This window comes from Phascolarctos cinereus, unplaced genomic scaffold (genome assembly GCF_003287225.1).
Source record: "Phascolarctos cinereus isolate Bilbo 61053 unplaced genomic scaffold, phaCin_HiC Scaffold_726;HRSCAF=1367, whole genome shotgun sequence".
Lineage (NCBI taxonomy): Eukaryota > Metazoa > Chordata > Mammalia > Diprotodontia > Phascolarctidae > Phascolarctos > Phascolarctos cinereus.
This window is the reverse complement of record NW_027556098.1, coordinates 316,171,584-316,195,663: the sequence shown is the minus strand read 5'-3', so window position 1 is coordinate 316,195,663 and position 24,080 is coordinate 316,171,584. Positions and strand designations below refer to the sequence as shown.

The window sequence follows — 24,080 nt, the reverse complement described above, 5'->3', positions numbered from 1 at the left end:
ATAATGCACAGGCAGAAAAATAGAATGTGAATTAGAAAAGGACAGACACGTAAAGAGGACTGTGAAGTCCTATGAAAGCCGAAGGAAGAGATGGATCACTTGCAGTTATTGGAGACTTTCTGGAGGAGGTTTTATCCAAGGTGGGCCTTGAGGGATGCCAACAGGGTCAAGGTAGGGTTTACGGATCCAGGGTTTGGCAGGGGTACAGTTTTCAGATAGGATTGGAAGGAAGTATAGAAAACAGCCCCAAGTCCTGGGTCTGAGTCCCAGATCTTGCCATCAGCAGCTTAATTTCTTCATCTCTAACACAAGGTAGAGCTTCATTGGATGACCTCTTCAGATCCCTCCCAGCTGTAGCATTCTGGGATTCTGATGACTTTAGAGTAAGGGTAGTGGGTTCAGAGGTCAAGCGTCAGTGTAGAATTAGAGATTTGAGGTAAGAGGATGGATTGGTAGAATGTTTGGTAGAAAGGTTTGAAGTTTAGAGTAGGGATAATGTGTTTGGTGGCGGGATGATAGGTGTATGGGATTGGCATTTGGGTTAGGATTGGTGAGTTCATGGTGACATTGGTGAGATTGGGGTGATTGGGGTTTGTAACAGGGATGGTGTGTACAGAATGAGGTTGAGGAGGAAGGTTGGGATTGGGAGCAGGGTTGGTGGGATTGGAGTTTAAGATAGAGTTGGTGGATAGGTGAAGATGTGATTGTAGTAATATTGGTGAGAATTCATCTTTGGGTTAATGGGTTTTGGGCCCAGGGTTAGATTGCTAAATTCAGGTTGATAATCACAAATGTAGGGTTGGATTAGTTTTGGTGTAGATGATATACTCAGTTCAATTCAATCTAATTGAACATGTATGAATTAATTAACAACTACATACCAGGCTAGGTGCTAGGGATAAAATTAAGTCTTTAACCTCAAGCAGTTTTCATTGTATGAATTTGGTTGGGTTAGTGGGAATTGGGATCCAGAGTCTGGTTGTTAGATGTAGCCTGAGTTGATGAATTCAAGAAGAGGATGGTGAGATTGGATTTTGGATGGTGAATTCAGGTTTGGAATGTGCATGTAGTCTAGTTAGTAGGTTTGGGTTACAGGGTAGAGTCAGACGGTAGGGAGCACTTGGGTCAAGAGTCTTCCCTCTTTCCCCTCTCCACTGTTATTTCTTTCAGATGGTGTGGTTCTGGTGGATCCTGAGTACCTCAAAGAGAGAAGAGGTGAGTCTCCTGCCCTGTCCTCCCTCCCAGACCTCTTCTGTGTGATTTCTTGTCTCCTTCCCCATTCACTTTTTGGTCCAGCCCCACTCCTAACCTCCCTTATCCTTTCCTTCCCTGTCTCAAGGGAACGTCAATATTGATTATCTGTCCCAATTCCTTTTTCCCTCTCTTCTCTCCTGATCCTTGACCTCCTGCCATCCAGCCCCACAAATGAGGGAGAAAACACTCCTCATCCTTGCCTATTCTAGACTTACCTCACTTGGACCAACTTATGTTTCTCTGTCCTCTTTTCACTCTAGCCTTTCTCAGTCTCCCTCATTCAAGCTTAGCCAAGACTTGCCCTCAGACCAGACCAGCCTGTCCTCCATCGCCTTAACCATCCCTGAGAAGGAGTCCCAGTCTCACCTGACTTCCTTTAGGCCCTTCCATGCCCCCTGACTTCAGACCCCCTTCCCGTTCTTCTCCAGGCTAGCTAGTCCTCTCCCACCTGATTCTGCTAGCCCTTGCTAACTTCCTTATTTCCTAGGGACACCCTCGAACCTTCCAGCTTCCTCTAGCTTCAAGCCTCCCAAGCTCATACCCATTCTCTAGCTTTGGCCAACTCATAAGGGCCTTCTAAATCTCATCCCTCCTCAGTTCTCACTAAGCCCTTAAGGGCTCTCCAGCCTTTTTTAGCTTGTAACCCCTCACTGAGAATGGGGATAATAATAGCTCCTACCTCACAGGGTTGTTGTGGGGAATCAAATGAAACAGCCTATGTAAAGCACTGTGCAAACCTTAAAGTACTATATGAATCTGAAATAGTGTTATTCTTGTTACTTTTAGTTGTTGTAGTAGAATTAATACTGGCATCCCTAAACCCTCCCCAGACCTCTTCTGATAACCTGGGCCCTACAGTGTTCTCCAGCTTTGTTCAACTTCCTCAGTCCTCCTCCAGGTTTCTCTGGCCTCCCTTAGCCTTCCCTAGCTTTGTCCAACCCTACCAAATGATTAATCTCAGACAGTATTCCTTGACCTATACAAATCTCACAATAGGTCTTCAGCTCTGTCAGTGTTCTCTTTTCTGGGTTCAATGGCATCATCATACTTTCTGAATTTTCTTTAGCCTTTCTCAGCTTCCTTTAGCCTTACCAAGCCCCCCAAGCTGAGATGTGGCATGGGGCTGGGGGTATGATGAGAGGAAGGGGCTGAAGAAGAGGAGGAGAAGGCTTCTCTAAATTCCAGCCTCCCTTGTCTTTCTTTCCTGGAATCCACATCACTTCCTGTATATACCACCCTCTTTCAGCTGCTTGGTCTCATAAAAGTCCCATTATCCTTCTCCAGATTAGATAGGTCCCTCCAAATCCCCCTAGCCCCTCTCATTGCTTTCCCTCCCTGGGTCTCCCAGTACCTCCAGTCTCTTCTAATCTCTACCAAGCTCCTTGAGCTAAGAAACTTCCCACCCCTAAGACTTCCTGAATTCCCCTGTCCCTGTCATCTCAGGATAATTTTCTAGTAGGAGAAAAAAAGGCCTCAAAGTCTAATATATAGGATATTATGGGGACCATGTTCTCCCCTCCCAATAGGTATGATGAGGCTGTACACAGGAGCTCAGGCCTTAGCTGCTTTCTCCTTTCGGGAAAGGAATGGCAGTCTGTGGTCCCCCTGCCTCTCACATCCAACCTCCTTGTAGAGAAGGAGGCCACTCTTAGGACGTTGTGGGACTTGGACCTCCATGCTGGATACCTTGCTGTGGCCTGGCTTCTCAGGAATGGCCTGAGGGCATTCTTGGAGATGTGATTGCTGCTGCCTGAGGGACTCACCACTCTCTGACTCCTGTCATTTCCATTTTCCCCACAGTGTACGTGACTCTGACCTGCGCCTTCCGCTATGGCCGGGAGGACCTGGATGTGCTGGGCCTGACCTTCCGCAAGGACCTATTTGTGGCCAACATCCAGTCCTTCCCACCTGCCCCTGAAGACAGGCCCCTCACTCGGCTCCAAGAACGGCTCATCAGGAAACTGGGAGAGCATGCCTACCCCTTCACCTTTGAGGTGAGGGATCCCTGGGTTCTCTCCTAGCCCCAAAGATTCCTTTCTGGATTTCACCATCTCCAGGAAGTTATCCATTATTGATACTACCCAGACCATTAAAGTCTAGTTTTCAGATCTCCTTCAAATGAAGCTATATAGGGTCACCCTAGAAGGAGCTGTCCAGCTTTAGCTGCTGCTGTTTTTTGATCATTACCGAATACTTGGAAAGCTGCCTCTTTCATTTAAGCATTTGGAAAGCAGTGATTACCAAGAAACAACATGGTTCCTCCAAGAACAGATAATGCCAAACTAACCACATTTCTTGTTTTGACATAGGGTTACCAGACTGAGAGGTCATGGAAATGTCTTAGATATCATAGGTCTAGATTTTAGCGAGGTATTCCACAAAGTTTCTCACAATGTGTTTTCCTGGTTAGAATGTGAGGTCCCTGAGGGTAAGGACTATTGCCTCCCTATCACTTGGTATAATTCCAGGCACCTATTAAGTGCTTAATATGTTCTTATTTATTAACTGGTTAGGCAAGTTGGAGAAAGGTGGGTTGGATGTTTACATATGTACGTCCCCTTTGGGAGAGAGTTGGTGAGCTGTGGGTGAGAGGTGTGATAGATGGAAGGAGGTGAGGGGAAGAAAACAAAAGGAAGGGATCAAACAAGCAAGCATTTATTAAATGCTAACTCGGTGCTAGGCACTGTGCAAAGTCTTGGGAACAAAAATGTAAGCAAAAAGAAAGGTATTCCCTGCCCTCAAGGAGTTTACATTTTTTAAAATTAAATTTTATTTTATTTTTGGATTCACATTCTTCTCCCACATCCTCAGTCGAGAAAGCGAGAAAAACAAAACCCCTGTCACAAACATGTATAGTCACGTAAAACAAATCCTTACGTTGACCATGTCCAAAAAACATGCCTTAATCTATACCTTTGACCTTTCTCTGGTGAGGTAGGTTGAGTTTCCTCTTGAGTCCTTGAGTCAGTTGTGCTTGGTCAGGTCAGGGTTTGTGAGTCTTTCAAAGATGTTTGTCCTTGCAGTATTGCTCTTACTATATAAATTGTCCTCCTGGTTCTGCTCACTTGACTCATGTGTGACCCATTAGTTCATACAAATTTAAGTAGCTTACCTTCTAATAAGGAAGACAGTGCACAAAAGGGAGCTACAAAGGAGCAGGGAAGGAATAAAGGTACCTGGCACAGGAACATGGTTTTAAAGTCCAGAGAAGGTCAGGACTGGGCTGGGAGGGGATGGAAGGCAGGCTGGCCTGCTGCTGGTGGTTATTCAGTTGTTTCAGTTGTGTCTGACTCTTAGTGACCCCATTTGGAGTTTTCTTGGCAAAGACGCTAGAGTGCTTTGCCATTTCCTTCTCCAGCTCATTTTACAGATGAGGAAACTGAGGCAATCAGGATTAAGGGACTTGCCCAGGGTCACACAGCTAGTAAATGTCTCAGGCTAGATTTGAATTCAGGAAATGAGTCTTGCTTCAGGCTTGACACTATCTGCTGCACCACCTAACTTGCCCCTTGGTTGGTCTGGGCCTCTTCATCCACAGAATGGAGGCTTCAGGTGGATCTTACTAGTGGTAGAAGAGGAGTGGGCCTCGTGAGCTCACCGGGGTTGAGTGGGTGAGTACTAAGGTGAGCCAGCCACAGGAATAGCAGGCTTTTTTTTTTTTGTTTGTTTTTTGCTTTTCGGTGAGGCAGTCAGGGTTAAGTGACTTGCCCAGGGTTACATAGCTAGTAAGTGTTAAGTGTCTGAGACTGGATTTGAACTCAGGTCCTCCTGACTCCAAAGCTGATGCTCTATCCACTGTGCCACCTAGCTTCCCTGAATAATAGGCTTTTCCAGGGGGATGAGGCCCCAAGGACTCCAAGATGGAGAGGACGTGATTTTAAAGTCCAAAGAAAGCCAGAAATAGAACTGGTAAGGAAATAAAGAAAGGTAAAGGAGATGTAAGATAGCGGGAAGCAAGAGGAGGGAAGGACGCAGAGCTAGCTGGATGATTCAGAGTCAGCAAAGAGTATTGGAAAGGAGCACATTGAGGAAAAGCTGAATTTGAATTTGGATGACCTGAGTTCTAATTCTAGCTCTGTACTATCTGTGTAGTCACACAGAGGCCAGATCCTCCTTTACCTCATCTATAAAATAAAGACCTAAAATGTGGAACCTGATGATTCCCTGAGGTCTGTCCTAGCTTTAAATACTGTGATCCTAAGGAGGACAGCCTTTAGAAACTGCCCCAGAGCGCCTTCCTCACTCAGCTCAGGGATGGTCACCATTTTTGGTCAGTGATTTGGGTGAAGCTAGAGATGGTGCCCAAAGCAGATTTGCAGATAATGTAACACTGGGAGGAAGCTGTTCACAATTTGGATTGCTGAATCGAGATCTAAAAAGATCTCCATTGGCTGAAAGGGTGGACCCAGTCTAAATGAAGCAGGCATAAAGCGAAAGTCAGCTGTACGGGTAGGGGGAGGCATGTGTGGACTGCTAGCAGGTCATGTAAGAAAACCCTTGGGCTTTTCTTCATTGGCCACAAACTCAAGATGAGTCAACAGTGTGGTTGGTGTGACAGCCCTAAAAGCTAATGTTCTTGTGCTGCATTCTCAGAAACAGATTTGGGTCATAGATTTAGAGAAGGGACCTCCAAAGTGATCCAGTCCAACCCTCTCTTTCTACAGAAGAGGAAACAAAAGTCCCAAGAGGACAAGGTGACTTACCTATGATCCTAGGACTTGGTCTATGGATTTGGAGATCTGGATAAATCTATGGATTTAGAGCTAAAGAGGAAATCAGAGGTCATTTAGGCCATGCCCTCATTTCACTGATGCTCAGAGTTGGAAAGGACCTTAGAACATCCAGGGCTGGGGAACCTGCAGCCTCAAAGACCCATGTGGCCTTCTAGGTCCTCAAGTGCAGCCCTTTGGCAGTCAAAGGATCACACTTGAGAACCTAGAGGGTCACATGTGGTCTCCAGGCTGCAAGTTCCCCACCCCTGGATAGGCCATAGAATGTTAGGATTGGAAGGGACCTTTGAAGATGCCCCACAGTGTCTCAACTACAAGGGCCCTTAAGAGCATATGCTGTGAGAGTTAGGAGGGATCTGAGAGACTGAGTAGACCAGCCAGATTTTATAGATGAGGAGACTGAGGCATTAGAGGGGAAAAGGCAGGTCCAGGTTCACACATGGAATCTCAGGTGGAGCCAGAAAGGTTTTATGGGTGCAATTCTGTTCAAGCTCAGACCAGCGCAGAACGGACACCTCCCTAATTCATAGCCTGATTGCAGGGTCCTATGGGGGAGGGGAGAGCACTGCTGCCTAAAATTAGCCCAAGGGCCATCAACACCTTTCCTCCTGCTACATTGGGAGGAAGATGGCACCTCCTGGGGAATAGCTCCCTCCTGGGACCCAGGCACTTCATGGGCCACCTCTCACAGCAGTGATAATGTGCCCTGTTCAGCTCAGTAGGACTGTGGGGATGAGAGACTGGGAAGGGATATCACTGTCACCATCCTTATCACTGTCACTATCATCCCTGCTGAAGACTACAAAGTCTTTATTCCCAATGCTTCATGGTCCTGGTTGGGCAGTGTGGAGTGAACCATGGTGTCCTGGTCCAATGGAGGACAGATACCATATGTTGTCCTTTCTCTTAGAAAGTACCTGGATAGAGGGAGAAACACGGCCCTAACCTCAGAGAGAACCTGGTCAAACCCTGGTCTGATGGGGGAGTGTGCTAACCCCGAGCTCTTTTCTCTGCAGATCCCTCCAAACTTGCCCTGCTCGGTGACACTGCAGCCTGGGCCTGAGGACACAGGGAAGGTAAGTCCAGTTTTGCACATTGCTTCTGGGGTTGGACTTCTTGATCATCTCCCCCAAGGACCTGATGGGCAGTGTGATGACCATATCTAGGCAGAAAAGGATGGGAGTAGTTTAGGCAGCTCCCAGGCCCTTTGTGAGGGTGAAGTATGAAGTTCGCCAGGTGGAGTGAAATGAAATTCAAGGTAGCAGTAGAACTAACTCAGTAGGTAGTGAGCTCCCCATCCCTGGAGGGCTGTAAGTAGAGGCTAGATGAGTCCTTTTGGGGAAGATGGAGAGAAGATTTTCTGTTCAGATACTTGGGGCTCAGTGCTCTTTCTGAAAAGAAATCCAGGCATTGAGATTCTAGGATTCTAGGAAATGCATGATCTCTAAAGCATTTTCTGCCCCCACCATTCCATGATTCTGTGAAATATTTGCAAAATGGCCTTCTTGATTACTTTTGTTATCTTAAAATCAATTGCCCAAGGAAAAGATCAGTGAGGCATGAGTAGACCTGTGAAAAAGACCTGGTGCTTTTCATGGGTTTCTATACTCGATGTGTGTCAGCAAAGTGAAGCCAAAAACAAAATAAAACAACACCCCTCCCAAAAAAACCCCCACAACAACAAACCCCCAGAGAATGCGATGCTGGGCTAAAGGAATAGGAATCTAGTGTCTAGAGGGAAGGGAAGTGACAGCCGCACTGCCTTCTGTGTGGGCCAGACCACGTTTACAGCATTGTGTTAAGTTCTGGGTGAGGAAGATGCTGATAAACTAGAGTGTGTCTAGGCTGGGCCAGTCAGGATGGTGAGGGGTCTAGAGGCTATTTCACAGGAACTGGAATTCGAGGAGCTGGGGACATTTAGCTGAGGGGCATGTGGGGTGGGTTGAGACTTGGAAAGACTGGCCCAGGGAAGAGGAAGGAGATTTATCTCACCCTGCCCCAAGGGGAGAAAAAAAAAAAACAAAAAACTAGGAACAGTGTGGGAAGGAGAGAGGTGGGGTGGGTATATGTGGGGCAGATATTGGCTACATATGAGTAAAAATGTTCACTTGCTCTGAGCTACCCATGAAAGGGATTGGGCTGCTTGTGAGGAAGGTGAGCTTCTTATCACTGGGGATGGGGGAAGGGAGGGAGGGTCTTCAAGCAGAGGCTAGATGGGGGTGGTTCTTTGTTGGGGGTATCGTAGAAGGAATTTCTGTTCATTTGACTAGGTGCCTCCATGGTCTCTTCTGACATTGAGGGTCTGTGACTCTGAGGTTTTGGAAGAGCTGCCCCTATAATTGTGGTACAGAAGTGGGTGGGAGCCATGTAGATTGAGGTGGTCAGAGAAGGCTTCTTGAACCTTGAAGGTTGGCAGACCAGAGATTTGCAGGGATTTAGAGGGAAGGAAGAGAGGAAATCTTCATTTGTGTCTGCCGAGGAGTGGTTGGGTAAGGCAGATTCATCCTGATATGAGTCCAAGTCTGACACAATCAGGATGTGCTGTAACCAAAAATTATTATAATCCATTTCAAAGTTAAGTAGATCTGGTTTCATTTTGATTTATCAAATGGTTTGGATTATTTGGGCCACTGTGCCCCTCCCTGCCTTCAGAGAACCAAGAAGGAACCTACTTTTAATTGGGTGACCTTGGGCAAGTCACCTCCGCTCTCCCCGGCCTCAGTTTCTTCAGCTGTGAAATGAAGAGGTCGTGCCAGATGACCTCTAAGTTCCCTTCAAGTTCTGACCCTCTGTATTTTCAAGTCTCTTCCAGGTGTAATATTTTGTGCCCTAAGGTCTCTTGTATTTGACATTCTATAGCCTAAAGTTCCTTCTAGCTATGGCATTCTGTGCTCTTTGTTCTAACATTCAATGCCCTAATGTCTCTCCCAAGTCAGAAGTTTTGTGTTCTGAGGTTCCTCCTGGCTCTGACGTTCCGTGGTTCTGTAACTTGACTTCATTAGTTTGGTTTCTGAGGTCTCTGGGAATAAAGGAAAGCAATGCCTTTCCCCCCCCTTCTGGTCTGTCACTTTCTTCATCTGTCAAATAACTACCCAACCCTCTTATCTCCTAGGGGTGATGAGACAGCTTCTGTATTTTCCAGCACATTAGAGCTGATTTTTGTAGCCTGAAATTTGTTTCAGGAAATTTCTGTGTCTAATCCAGCAGAGTGAAGTTCAGCAGTAAGAATATTCTCACCCTAGGTGAGCCCTGGGTTCTCTGAGGGGTGGAATTGGCATGGAGGCTGTCCATATGGAAATGGCCTGCTCAGAGTAACCCTGTGAGGGACTTAGGTTAAAAGAACGGGAATTCTTTTTATAGAACGTAGGATGTCAGAATGGGAAGAAACCTTAGAACATAGAGTGGCAAACTTAGAAGGAATCTCAGAGGTGATCTAATTAATCTCTACAAGTGAGGACAATGAGTCTGAAAAAGTGATTCGCCCAAGGTCACACGTTGGACTGGAACCCAGCTCTCTTGACCTAGGTCTTGGGTTCTTTGTGCTTTCCTGTCCTGTTCCCACTTCTTCACACGTGGGAGGGATCCTTGTCCCTGTGGCCTGGGGCATACCTTGTTCCCCAGTGTACCCCATCTTCTTGCAGGCCTGTGGTGTGGATTATGAAGTCAAGGCCTTCTGTGCAGAAAATCTGGAGGAGAAAACTCACAAACGGTAACTAGGACCTGGCATCCTCTTTGTCAGCCCTGCCTGGGGGGAGGGAGGAGCAGGACATCAAGCAGGGCTCAGAGAGGGCCCAGAATTTTGTGAACATGGTGGTGGTGGTAGTGGGAATTCTAGGCAGAAGATGGGAGCTAGAGTTTCTAATCTTCTATCAATTATTGAAGTGCTCTTGTGGCTTTAAAGAGAACACTATTCCCTCTGAATCTCAGTTTTCCCCACCTGTAACATGAGACCCTAAAGAGGAAATGAGAATATATATAGCAGAAGCTCTCTAGTGGATTCTAGAGTGGATTTGGTATCCTCTTTATCTCTGGGACACCAAGTGAATCAAGGGTGTATTCCCAGTATTCTGGAAGCCCCTGGTCTGAGGGGAAATACATGGCCTCTGCCCTTATCTGAAGAAGGGCAACATGGTCCTTTTCCTCAGGGGAATGAAAAAGCCAGTGCTGAGGGTGTGTGGGGGCTAATCAGGGAAGAGACTTCCAAGAGGAGTCAGTGTCAAACACAATTTGGCACGAGGGAGAGAGGAAGTCGGATAGGCATGAGCTCTGTGCTGGAAATTACATCGTCAGTTATGGGATTAAGTAATGGGACCCAGAAGGTGAAAGAAGGTAAGGTTTGGGCGGTGATGGAGGCTTTTTATCCTAAGGTTATGAACCCCAAATAGGGGCAATCAATAACACTCCTGTGTAGCCCAGGTAGGTGGATGAGGGTCGAACGTAAGGAGAGAATCTGGAGACCCAGATGGTATGGGCCAGCTTTGCCATCTGGTGGCCATTTATCATATTACAAGCAATTCTCTTAGTTTTAGCTGGAAAGAGCCAGCCATTGACCCTCACTCAGTCTGCTTACTGAGACATCATCCCCCTTCCTCAGCTGCTGTTCCCTCACTGAGTACTCATCCCTCTGACTGAGGGGTCCTTCGCCCCCACTCATTAAGCCCTCATACTTGGCACTGAGTTTCATATTTTCCTTCACCCCCCCCCCCCCAAGCACTCTATATCCCCTGTCAGTCTTCATCCTCTGCCCTCCTTATTTAGCCCTTCCCCCTGACTGACTTCTCCATCCCCTTAGGTCATGGGATCATATATTTAGAGCCAAAAGGGGCCTTGAGGGGTTATTTAGCCCGGCCTCCTAATTTTCTGGATGAGGAAATAGTCCAGAGAGAGGTAAAGGATTCTATGGTCATACTGGAAGGAAGAACTGAGATTTGGATCCAGGTTACCATATTCTTTCCTCTGAACCTTGCACCATCTTTGTTCCTCTCTGCTGAGCTGCCTCATCCTCCTCACTGAGCCTCCTTCTCCTTCAGTGATTCCCCATCCCTCCCTGATATCTCCATTCCCTTCTCTGAGTCCTCATTCCACCCCCTCACTGAGACTCCCATCCCCTTCTGAACCTCAGCCTCCAGCACTGAATCCCCATATCCACCCTGAGCCTCTTTCCCCTGCCCTAAGTCCTGCATCCCCCACATGGAACCTTCAGCTCCCCCCACTGAGCCATCATCATCATCATCACCATCATCATCATCACTAGCAGCCTGTTCTTAGCCTTATGATGGAGGGAATCCCAGCAGAAGAAAGAGAGGACAGCATCTCCAGGGCAGATCACAGATCCAACTAAGACTCACTGGGATAAATGTGGGCAACCAGCCCTGTACTTGGTGGTAGGGACAGTCAGGACTGGAAAGGAGGAAGCTGAGTGGCCAGGGAGAGAGCTTCTTGGAGAAGGTAGACCTTGAATTGGACCTGGAAAGACTAGTAGGATTTGGAGAATTGGAAATTGGAAATGTCCTGGGCAAGGGGATTGGTATGAACAGAAGACAGAGGGAGGAAGGAATGTGGATATTCTGGGAAGTCCAAAGCTCCCAGAACAAAGGGTGCATGGAGGGAGATAAAGCCAGAAAGTTAGGGTGGGTTCAGATCCTGGAAGACCTTAAATGCTAGGATGAGCAGCTTGGTCTTGATCCTGTGGGGATGGGGGAGCTAGAGAGAGTTCTGGAGTAGAGAAAAACGTTGGGGAATCTTGGGAAGGAGACTGAACTGTCTGCCCCCAGTGGCATTATCTCTTCCTCTCCCTGGCTTGTTCAGGAATTCTGTGCGCCTGGTTATCCGGAAGGTCCAGTATGCCCCGGAGAGGCCTGGTCCCCAGCCCACAGCTGAGACGACTCGTCAGTTTCTGATGTCCGACAAGCCTTTGCACTTGGAGGCCTCTCTGGACAAGGAGGTAAGGGCACTGGGCCCTGGGTGGTTAAAGAGCTAGGGTAGGGAGGGCAGTTTTGATGACAGAGGTAGGACTTTGCCATGATCCTCTAGGGTTTTGAACTCAAGAATGAAAGATGATTTTGATGGGGGAGAGGCTGTCAGCCTTCAAATATCTGAAGTTTTGTTGCAAAGAAGAAAGATTTGTTTTGTTATGCTTGGCTCCAGAAAGCCCAACTAGGACCAGTTGGGGGTGGGAGGGGGATGGGGAGAGAATATAAACTCCTTGAGGACAGGGGTTATTTTATTATGTGTATTTCCAGGGCCTAGCACATGCTTAATAAAACCCTGTTGATGGGTTGATTCAGTTAAATATAAAGGGACTAATCTCCTAGAATGGGCTGCCTTGGGGTAATGAGCTCCCCATCACTCGAGGTCTTTAAATGGAGGATGGATGACCATTTGTTAAGGATGTTAAAGAGGTGGGGGTCCTATACTCAGGTTGGAGATAGATAGATGAGCTGTCTTCCAAAGCTTAGATTCTCTGCTTTGTATGAGTGTGTGGGCTCGCTCCCTTCCCCTTCCCCCTTCATTTCCCTGCATGGTGTGAGTGAATAAAGAGAATAGACTCTCCAGAAGGTCACTGAGAATTTCCTCCTTAGACTGGATAGTTCAGGATCATCCGCTGCTGAAAGGAGGACTGCATCTCCTCTCATAGCTGCGCGCTAGGAGTTAATCAGGGCAACCGACTCTGCCGAAGGATTGGGATTTTTCTCCTTTTCCCCCAAAGTTCTATGAATAAATAAGGGCAGCCCCCTCCATTGAAAGTAGTTGTTTGGGGATTTATGGGAGTCAGTAGTAGCACCCCTTCTCCCAACTTGTCAATTTTGGTTTTGGCTTCCCTTTAACTTTGGGGCCAATAGAGGCAAATAGGTTCCAGGGTATCCTTTGGGTCAGGAAATTTTGAATTCATTCGGTACAAATCAGCATATGTCTACTATGTGCCTACTGTTCATTCATTCATTCGTTCATTCAATAAATAGGAATCATTTACTGTGTGTAGAGTCCTGTACTAGGTACTGGGGTGTAATGTGTATGTGTTGGGGAGATGAGATGACAAACACTAGTCCACGGTCTCTGCCTTCATGAAGCTTACAGTCCAGTAGTTGGGGTGGAGGCAGTGGCACAATGTATATGTGGATAATAATGATACAATATAGAGCAAGATGGGTATATGAGAGAGGAGAATCCAAGTCCTGTCTGAGGTCTCTGGAAGGCTCCTTTCTGACTGTGGGATAAGGGAATGCATCATGCAGGAGGTGACATTTGAATCTGGCCTTGAAGATTTCAACTTGTGGACAATTCAACTTTAGCAGATGCTGGTCTGCCATCCACTCCTTTAGCTGCCAGACCCAGATGTCTTCTGCTTCTGACTGATGTGGTGGCAGGCTGCTGTCTATCATCTTAGGCTACAACGAGTGACCTAGCCTCTAGGGTGAGGGAAGTGATGCTCTCCCTGGCCTCAACCCTGATCAGATCCCATTCCAAGAAGTATGTCCAGTTCATGGACCACAAGTATGTTTAGAGGTGGATGATCAGATGGGGAGGGGGACAGGACATCAGCCCATGCCAGGGTCACTTGAAGGTACTGGGGAATATTTAGTCTGGAGAATCAAACAACATGCATTTGCTGAGCACTGTTAGGCACTGGGTTAGGCGCCACAAAACAAACCAAAATACCTCAAAAAACAAACAGACAAACAAAAAAACTCCAACCTGGAACAGCCCCTGCCCTCAAGCTTACATTTTATCAGAGGAAGCATGTCAGAGAGAGAATTTCCGTCTATATAAAGGTTAGACCACATGCCCTCTGCTGGAGCAGTGGGCCTGGAGTCATGAAGACCTGAGTTCAAATCCAGTTTTAGACACTTATGAGCTGTGCAACCCTGGGCAAGTCACTTAACTGCTGTCTGCCTCACTTTCCTCATCTGTAAAATGGGGATAATAAAATCACCTTTGTCCCAGGGTTGTTGTGAGGATCAAATAAGATAACATTTGTAAAGCGCTATACAAATGCTTTTGTTAGTATTATTATTGTTATTGTCAGGGGAAGAAATGATCCCAATTCAACACTATCCCAAAGCCTGTAGGAAAACCCCTCAGGAGGCATCTGGGGAGAGAGGTGCCTGCTGAGAGCGTGGAGTCCCTAACAGAGACGTGGTATCTAGGAGCGTAGGCCAGGATAGTCCTGCGGGACATTAATAAACTGGAGGAAGGGAGTCTAGAAGAAGGACTTTCCCTCTCCCTTCCTCATCTGCTTCTGGTGTTATTGAGATCACGGTGTTAGGCGGTTCTCCTTTCTAATTGGGACAATTTTCTTGACTGAAAGAGGCAGAAGCAAAGACAGCTATCAGAGAAGTAGTAGGTGTACAGCCTCATAGAGAAAAAGCACCCACCTGGAATACAGATATGGGGTCTGGTGACCCCACCGGTGGATTGGTGAGATAAGATTTGTAAACTGATCAATCCTTGTTCCCTTCCCCACCTGACCACAATGACTCCTCCTTCTCCCAGATCTACTACCATGGGGAGCCCATCAGTGTTAATGTCCATGTCACCAACAACACCAACAAGACAGTGAAGAAGATAAAAATCTCAGGTACCTGGGGGTTCGGGCATTGGGGGGAGAGCTGCACATGAGGGTTTGGAGAGCAGGTTTTAGGTGAAGTCTGTAGGGAGAGGTCTGCCCTTTTCACCCTCTTCCTGGGGTTGGTGAAAGTGTTCTCCATGTCCGCCTTTCACATAGTGCCTTGTTCAGTGGTCCAAGGGGAGGCAGCGGGCATGCAGTGAATGGTTAAGGCCATGTGGGCTGGTAAATGGGCTTGCTGCTCTTGGAGGGTGTGTGAACCACACAGGTTTAGTAGAGTGAAATAACCTCAGCCAGTATTCTGGCTGGACTTTGGCTTCTAAGGGCCAAGGGATGTGGGATGCTTCTGGGCATTTGTAGAGTGATTGTGGTGTCACAGCTGCCCTGGAAGAAGGGGAGCTGCCCATTGGGCAGTGGGCCACAGGTCCTCCTGTCTGCTGAGGCCCTGCCTCGAGGGCTGCCCTGGTATTCTCCCTCTGGTGCCCTGGGGTTTCCTCCTTGTAAGGTGTCTTCTCTTTCTGCCCATAGTGCGCCAATATGCCGACATCTGCCTGTTCAATACGGCACAGTACAAATGTCCCGTGGCTGTGGAGGAGGCTGAGTAAGTTAGCCCTATGGAACCCGGGAGGAGTAGGAAGCATTTTGATTCTGATGTCTAGCCTTGACCCTCAGTGCCAGTGGTGTGTGTGTGGGGGAGAGGGTCAGGTCCTGGAGTCCAAAAAAGCAGAGATCAGCACAAACTCCTCCAGCATACACATCAGATAATAAAAGCAGGAGATAATTCTCATGCCATAGATAATTTAGAAAAAACAAACAATAGATAATCCCTTAAATAACCCGTGGATGATAAGAGATAATATGATATGCAAGGGATAATTTTTGAAAAGCAGATAATCCAAGAATGGATAACTTTTTTTTGTTTGTTTTTGCTAGGCAATGGGGTTAAGTGACTTGCCCAGGGTCACACAGCTAGCAAGTGTTATGTGTCTTCGGTTGGATTTGAACTCAGGTCCTTCTGAATCCAGGGCCGGTGTTCCATCCACTCCGCCACCTGCCTGCCCCATTGAGAATGGATAATTAAGGAGTGAATAACCTCCTAATGATAAACAATTCAAAATTTCAAATAATTAAAAAATAAATGTTGCAGAAAATGTCTTTTTCCTTTGGTGTAGCTCTCCAAGTTGGTCAGCATGGGGTGTCACCTGGTGTGAAAATTCTCTCCTCCAGTGCAGATTGGTGACTCACCTGCTATTTATAGTCTTAATAAATTGCTTTGGACACTGTGAGGGCAGCTAGGTGGCACAGTAGATAAAGTGTCGGGCTTAGAGTCAGGAAGACTTGAGTTCAAATCCAGCCACAGACACTTACTAGCTGTGTGACCCTGGGCAAGTCATTTAACCCTGTTCGCCTCAGTTTCCTCTTCTGTAAAATGAGCTGGAGAAGGAAATGACATATCACTCCGGTATCTCTGCCAAGAAAACCCCAAATGGGGTCACGAAGAGTTGGACATGACTGAACAATAAAAGGGCACTATGAGATTTAAATGATTTACCCAGGGTCCTGCAGCTGGGACCTGACATGTCTGAGGTCGGTCTTGAAATTAGGACTCTCTGATTTCCCTAGGTTCATTTGATCTCTGCTTCTTGGTATGAAAATAGCTAGATGATTTTTTTTTAAAAGCAGCTGATCCAAAACGGCAAATGGTTAATGGAAAACAGCATGGATAATTTTTTAAAACGCTGACCTGATAATACTGACGAGCGAATGATAAAAGTGTGGCTCATGTTAGATCAGCATAATCCAAACAGTGGATTGAGAAAAAGCCCCAACAAGCAGCCAATGACTTATTTGAAAAGCAGATATGAAACAGGATATAATTTGGAAGAGCCGATAACCTTAAAGGCCTGTCTTCCAGGCTGTAGACCCCCTTGTTTCTTACACCTGTGGCAGCAGGCTTCCCTTGCCTGCCCAGTGGGGCCCAGGCAGTTCATACCATGTGTCCTGGTTCTGGGAACGTCAGTGATGTGACCCATGGGAAGAGGAGGCAGGGAGAGGCCAGCGTGGTACTGTGAAAAGGACTCATGGGCAGAAAGTTCCAGCTCTGCTATTTAATGCTTGTGTGACTTCAAGCAAATCACTTAATCTCTCCGGGCCTCTTTTTACAGTTTCCTTGTCTGTAAAATGAGGGTGGTTGGATCAAATGGCTTCCGAGCTCTCTTCTAGCTCTGATGCTATCAATCAGTCATTTGTTTAGGCTAGTCCAATTCAATTAAAAACATTTATTAAACACCTACAGCGTGCAAAGCACTGTGCTAAGCACATCCATTCCCCCAAGGCAGGGTTAGACAGGATGATTTAGTAGTTAGAATTTATAGAGGCAGTGTAACCCATTCTTCTCACTTTACAAATGACACTGAGGCCCAGAGAGGTTAAGGGATTTACCCATTGTCACACAGGTAATAATTAGCAGAGTTTGAACCCAGGTCCCTTGACTTTGAACCCAGCATCCTTTGCATTGTCCCACCTGGCCTTTCTTTCAAAATCTGTCCCACTCTCCGCAATTAGTCTATTGGTCTGAGGGAGGGAGGGAGTGTGTGTGTGTGTGTGTGTGTGAGAGAGGAGAGAGAGAGAGAGAGAGAGAGAGAGAGAGAGAGAGAGAGAGAGAGAGAAAGGAGAGAGAGCAAGAGCCCGAGAGAACGCAAGCAGGTGTGTGTGTGGGTCTACCTGCCTATCTGTTTCGGCCATGGGAGGGAGAGAATCTCCATTTTTCACCCTCTGTTTTCTCCAGTGATATGGTGGCTCCAAGTTCAACATTCTGCAAAGTCTACACCCTTACCCCATTCCTGGCCAACAACCGTGAGAAGCGAGGCCTGGCCTTGGATGGCAAGCTGAAGCATGAAGACACCAACTTGGCTTCTAGTACCCTGTGAGGATACCCCTGATTCCTCCCCCATCCCCCATGATGACTGCCCATTCTCCAGGCCTTTTCTGGATGCATGACCCACATTTCCCCTTCCTGGCCTTGGCTACTTATTTTCTGCCTTTTGTGGGCCTGCCAGCCCAGCCTTCTCTAAGCATCCTTCGTGTCAAGGCCTTGGATCATGCTTCCTCTTTACCCCCTCATCCCCACTTCCCTCCAGATCTGAGCAAAACTGTTTTTCTGTTGTCAAAAAAAGAGGCAGAGGAAGGGTAGCCATGACTCCTGATCTTGGGGAGCCCTGGTCTGAGGGGGGGACATCACTTACCATGTCAGTCACTGGGGAAATTAGTTAAGGTGGTGAAGGTTCTAGAGACCCCTGTCTAAGGAGACTCTAGTCATTAAATAGCAGGGGAAGGAGAAAAGAGATAGGAGAGAGAAGTCTAGAATGTTAGAGTCTAGCCTCCCATTTTACAGATGAGGAAATGGAGGCTCACAGAAGGGATGTTAACTTATCCAAGGTCACACAGTTTAGAAGGAGTAAAATTGAGATTTGAACCCAGAGCTACCCCAGGTCAGACAGGTAAAATAGCAAAATGGATTCAAACTTTGGTCTTCTGAATCCAGATACCCAGCACTTTTCAGGACATCAGATTGCCTCTCACTTGAAAATTCTGGTCTCCCCAGACAGCCTTGAACTCCTAGAGCACAAGGCCTACAGTAGACCTGTACAACATACTGCCCAAGGGCTTCTTTGGCTTGCCAAAAGCAGCCCTAGGGCTGTATGTTGTAAACAGGCCTGGCCCACAGAGTCATAGACATTGTGAGCTGGAAGAGAGTTGGCAGTCCCACTGTCTTCTGCCCATATAGAGCATTGGGTGTACTTTTGGCCATTCCATTTCAGGAAGAATTAGAGACCATCCCTTCTCTCTCTCCTCCCCTCCCAAACCCTCTCTCTCTCCTCCCCTCCCAAAACCTGCCCCCGCCACATACATACATACATACACATATACACACATATATACATACATATAGATACACACTTTTTTTAGAGGGAGGCAATTGGGGTTAAGTGACTTGCTCAGGGTCACACAACTGGTGGCTGTCTGAGGTCATATTTGTACTCAGGTCCTCCTGACTCCAGGGCTGGTGCTCTATCCACTGTGCCACTTAGCTGCCCTTACACACACACACACACACACACACACATACACACACAACTTTGTAAACCTTTAAACACTGTTTATAAATGTTAGCTATTATCACCAAAGGCCTTGAGTTTGACCCATTTCAGTATGGATTGAAAGAACTGGGAAGGTTCAGCTTGAAGAAGGGAAGGCTTAGGAGGAAGCTTAGAGCTGTCTTCAAGAATTGGAAAACCTGTCACATGGAAGAGAGATTAGGCTTGCTCCATTTGTGGCCCTGGGGGCATAACCAGGAGTAATAGTGAAAGGGCTGGGAGGAAGATGGAGAGGCCATGTGAGGATTATAGATTTAGGACTGGAGGGGACCTCAAGGCATTGAGTCCAAAAGCTTCTCATTTTACAGAGGAAGAAACTGAGGCAGACAGAAGTGAAGGGACTTGCCTAGGGTCACACAGCTATTAAGCATCTGAGGCCAGATTTGAACTTAATTCAAGACTTGCAAGTCCAGTGCCCTATTGATGTCTCTAAGAGAAACTTCCTCACAGTTAGAGCTATCCAAGAGGAGAATGGATTATTCCATTCAATAGAAAGTTTCCTCTCTACTTGGAGGTCTTCAAGCCAAGGCTAGATGTAGATGGTCACTTCTTGGGTCCACTTTAGGCAGCTGGGTGGCACAGTAGATAGAGTGTAGGGCTTGCAGCTAGGAAGACCTGAGTTCAATACTTACTATTTATGATTCAGATACTTACTATTTATGTGATCATGTGTCACTTAACTTCTGCCTCAGTTTCCTTAACTGTAAAATGAGGATAATAATAGTACCTAGTTTATAGGGCTGTTGAGAGGATCTAATGAGATAACATTTATAAAGGGCTTTGAAAACCTTAAAGTATAGATGCTGCTGCTGATGTTGAGGAGGAAGAGGAAGAGGAGGAGGAGGAGAAGGGATGTTGTAGAAGGCATTCTTGTTTGGTGCAGGTTAGGCTCGATGGACTCATGGGTCTCTTTTGCGTCTGAGGTACTCCATTCTTGGCCGGGGTTGTAGAGTGAGTGTAACCACAGTGACAGAACAGACCCTTGCCCCCAGGCCCAGAGCCCATTCCTCGGTATCCTGAGGCTTGCACTTCCTCCGCTCAGCTTTCCACATCTATCCCATGTTGCTTCTTCCTCTGTAGTCTTTCTTCCCCTACCTCTTGTCTTTATGACTTGTTTTTTCCCCAAACACTGCAGGTTGAGGGATGGCACAAATAAAGAGATCTTGGGAATCATCGTGTCCTACAAAGTCAAAGTCAAGCTGGTCGTTTCCCGAGGCGGGTAAGTGGACCCCATCCTTACTTCTCCTCCATTCCCCTCTCCCTACCCTTTCCATCTCCCATCACAAAACCAAGCCCTTCCCAACTCCCCTTGGGGTGTCCACCTCAAGCTGGAGGCTTCCTGAGCAGGGTGGAGGGAGGAAGGATCAGCCTCAGCTCTGGTCCATTCCACAAATGCTGTCTCCATCCCTTCCGTGGTTGGGACATCATTTGGGATAGCTTTAATGGCTTTGGCCCAAAGCTGGGTTCACCTGGGGAGAATGAAAGGAGTGTGGGGTCTTCCTCCTCCATCTTCTCTTTCCTCCCTCATCCTTTGTCCTTCCTCCTCTTCCCTCCCTCTTCTCCTCCAAGCATTTTCCATCCTCCCCTGATCCCTCCTCTTCTTCTTCCTCCATCTTCCTTTTCCTCCTCTTATTCTTCCATCTTTTCTTCCTTCCTTATACCACTGCCTCATGCAGATTCTTCCATTTTCTCCTTCTGCGTGCTCCTCTCCTCTGCCTTCTAGTCCTCTTTCTTCCTTCCTTTTTTCCTTTCTCTTCCTACTTTTTCTTCTTCCTGATCCTTTCCTCCCTGTTCATCTCTGCTGCTTTCTCTTTGTTTCTCCTCCCTCTTCTCTATTCCTCATTTTCCTTCCTTTGTACCTCTGTTTTATCCTTGTCTCCTTCCTCTTCCCTTACTTCTCCCACTGTCTCCTTCCTTCCTTCCTTCCTTCCTTCCTTCCTTCCTTCCTTCCTTCCTTCCTTCCTTCCTTCCTTCCTTCCTTCCTTCCTTCCTTCCTCCCTCCCTCCCTCCCTCCCTTCCTTCCTCCCTTCTCCCTTCCTCCCTCTATCTTCTTCCTACCTCCCTCCTCTTTCTCCTCCTCCTTCTTCTTCATGTCCCTCCATCTCAGACCTCATGGAGCCTTTCTCTGCTCGGGGCATGAAGTTAACCAAGTGAGTGATATGGCCTTGGGTCCTGCCCTCGGAGGCTAGGACAGTACAAGGTGGGAGGAGGCCCAAGCCAGAGGTGCCTCAGGGGCACTGCATCCAGGTGTGAGCCAGGCCCCTCTGTTCTCTCTGGGTTCTTCCCTTCCTTAGACCATTAGAGCTGGGAGGGACCTTGGGATGCCTAATGTCAAAGGTGGGAGAGATTTGGAATACAAAATTTGGAAAGGAATTTAGATCAGAGAATGTCAGAGCTGGGAGGGACCTTAGAATTCCAAACATCAGATTTGGAAAGGCCTAGAACACAGAATCTCAGAGCTGGAAGAGACCTCAGACCATAGAATGTCAGAGCTGGGAGGCATCTTAGAGATCATCTAGTCTAACCACCTGATTTTTTAGCTTTAGAGGTAAATTGATTTGTCCAAGGACACATTGGGAGTCATTGTCAGAGTCAGGAATCCAGAGAGTTTAGGACTCTTTGCCCTCCAATTTTATTATCCAATATCATGATTCCGTATCTAATGTAGAGAGCTAGCAGTCCAGGATGGTCTCAGCTCCCTCACTTATCCCCACTGGGGGCCACAGATATTGCATGGATGACTTTGTTGGTCTCTCCCACTCTGAACTCTGCCTTCTTCTTTGCCTCCTCTGATCTGCACCAGCCTGTTGGGAGATCTCGCATCCAGGTAACTCAACTCCTTATGACCCAGTTGCTTCTGATCTGGGCCAGGCCCATTGTCCCTCAGTGACTAGACACCCAAGGCCCAAAAATGGGCCTTGGGTGTCTTGGATTTCTCAGAAGTCTAGGTGGGTCCAGGGTCCAGGGCTAGGTAGACCTGTGGTCCAGGTGACGCAGGAAGTCAGAGACAGAGTTGTAGCTCATGTGACTCCTTAGCCTGGGGCTATGTATAATAGACTTCAACTTGATTATCAATCCACTGAGGCCCAGCTCAAATGCTACATCCTGGTTGTCCCCAGCTGAAACTGATCTATCGATTCCTTTAGTTTTTAGACCACAGTTATAACCTGATACACTTCCCTCCCACTCCCAACTGGTCCTTATAGCAAAGAAAAACAGTTTTAAAAAAATTACCTGAGATCATATATAATTTTACATGCCTGTGTTTCCCTGTCTTTGAGGCTTTTTTCTCCTGAGGTTCTTTCTGTTTTCTAGGAACAGTATTTAATGTTTTCATTTGCATTCTTGTAGACCTTGTGTATGTTGTTTTCCTGGATCCGTTTTCCTCATTCTGTATCAGTCTTCCCATCGTTTTCTAATTCTTCATCGTATTGTTTCTTATGATGTAAAAGTTTCCCATTACATCCAAAATCACAGTTTGTTTGGCCATTTCCCAATTAAAGGCACTGTTCTATTTTCATTTCATTGTTAAATTAATCACTTAGCAAGCATTTATTAAGTGTTTACTGTGTGCTAAGTTCTGGCAACATAAATGATAGCTAGAATTTATATAGCACTTTACAAATATTATCTCATTATTATAAAAAGGAAGGCAGCCCTTGCCCTCAGGAAGCTTACATTTAATGAGGAGATCATAGCTTAATAAATAGATATTTACAAGATCCTTATAGAGTAGATGGAAGGCAGCCTTAGAGAGGAAGGCACAACAGCTGGGAAGCTACCTGGTGAAGGTGATATTTGAGCTGAGTCTTGAAGAAGCCAAGGATTCTAAGAAGCAGAGGGAAGGAGGGAGAGCATTCAAGGCATGGGGTCACAGGGAACTGTTGGAGTTTACTGAATAGGAGGGTGACATGGTCAGAGCTGTCCTATTAAAAAAATCACCTGGCAGCTGGATAGAAAATGGATTGGAGTGGGGAGAGATTCGAGTCTGGAAGACTAGCTCTAGGAGGCTACTGCAGTTGTCCAGGTGATAGGTGGTAAGGGCCTGAACTAGAGTGTTGACTGTGGGAGAGGGTGGTTGAGAAGAAAATGAAAAGATTTATCAACTGATTGGATATATGGCGTGAGTGAGGGGGAAGTCTGAGACAACACCAAGGTTGCAGAGCTGGGAGACTGAGAGGATGGCAGTGTCCTTGACGATGATAGGGAAGTTTGGAACAGGAGAGGTGGGGTGTTTTTTTGAGGGGGGGGACTGGTAATGATTTCTCTTTTGGACATGTTGGGTTTGAGGTGTTTATGACACATCCATTTTGATATGTCCACTAGGCAGTTGGTGATGTGGGATTAGCACTCAGGAAATAGACTAGGGCGAGGTATAGAGATGTGGGGATAATATATACAGTGCTTGAACCCATGGGAACTGATGGAGATGATCAAATGTAGAAAGTAGAGAGCAAATCAAAAAAGGCTCTGGAGGGAACCTTGGGGGGTGGCATCTATCCACAGTTAGTAGGTGTGATTATAGATGAAGATCTAATGAAGAGAACTGAAGATTCATCAGGTGGATAGGAAAGCGAGGTGTTATGAAAACCCAGAGACAGAGGATTTCCAGGTGAAAAGGGTGGTCCACAATGTCAAAGGCTGCAGAGAGGTCAAGAAGGATGGGGATTAAGTAAAAGCCATCAGATATGGTAATGAAAAGATCATTGGTAACTCAGAGAAAGTTGTTTCAGTCGAATAATGAGTTTGAAAACCAGACTGTAGAGGAAAATGAGGAGAGGCAGTGGAAACACCAGTGAAAATGGCTTTTTCAAGGAATTTAGCGATGAGAGGAGACATATAGGAAGAGGGCTGGTGGGGAGAAGGTAGAGTCTAGTGAGAGTTTCGAGGAATGGTTCATAGCCTTGTATTTGTTGCAATTACTTATATGTTTTAGATAATAGATTTTTATCTGAGAAATTGGATGCAAATATTTTCTCACTTATATTTATATATAATAACAATTTATATAATTGTATAACATACAAACAGTATATTATAGAACATAGTCATAAATATAATAATAAAGTGAGTATAATAATAAATGCAGTTCTTACAACAGCATTTATTTTGTTTTGCAAGAGTATTTTATGTTTTCTAATCAAAATTATCCAATGTTGACTTTTGTGATCTACTGTGTTTCTTATTTGGTTATGAATTCCTTCCCCTATCCTAGACTTGAAAGATACCTTCTTCTTTTCTCTAATATTATTTTAATGATGTACTCTTATATTAAGTTAATTTTCTGTTTGGAAACTTAATTGTGGTATGTAGTGTAAGATGACTGTTTCCTGCCAGAATGCTTTCTAGTTTTCCCAGCATGCTTGTTAAACA

The 24,080-nt window shown here is 46.4% G+C and overlaps 1 protein-coding gene across 6 annotated transcripts in view; it reads left to right on the top strand.

Moving 5' to 3' along the window:
• The window catches only part of ARRB1 (arrestin beta 1), a 133,891-nt gene that overhangs the window by 93,813 nt on the left and 15,998 nt on the right, over positions 1 to 24,080 (top strand). For 3 of the 6 annotated variants that reach the window (XM_078156918.1, XM_078156916.1, XM_078156917.1), the window contains 10 exons: positions 1,171 to 1,215; positions 3,055 to 3,248; positions 7,001 to 7,060; positions 9,626 to 9,693; positions 11,793 to 11,928; positions 14,478 to 14,562; positions 15,079 to 15,151; positions 17,339 to 17,476; positions 19,843 to 19,926; positions 21,511 to 21,534. In XM_078156918.1, coding sequence (XP_078013044.1) covers positions 1,171 to 1,215; positions 3,055 to 3,248; positions 7,001 to 7,060; positions 9,626 to 9,693; positions 11,793 to 11,928; positions 14,478 to 14,562; positions 15,079 to 15,151; positions 17,339 to 17,476; positions 19,843 to 19,926; positions 21,511 to 21,534 — 907 coding nt within the window. The remainder of the gene's footprint in view (positions 1 to 1,170; positions 1,216 to 3,054; positions 3,249 to 7,000; positions 7,061 to 9,625; positions 9,694 to 11,792; positions 11,929 to 14,477; positions 14,563 to 15,078; positions 15,152 to 17,338; positions 17,477 to 19,842; positions 19,927 to 21,510; positions 21,535 to 24,080) is intronic. The other 3 variants (XM_020989548.2, XM_078156919.1, XM_020989546.2) reach the window with 1 other exon arrangement.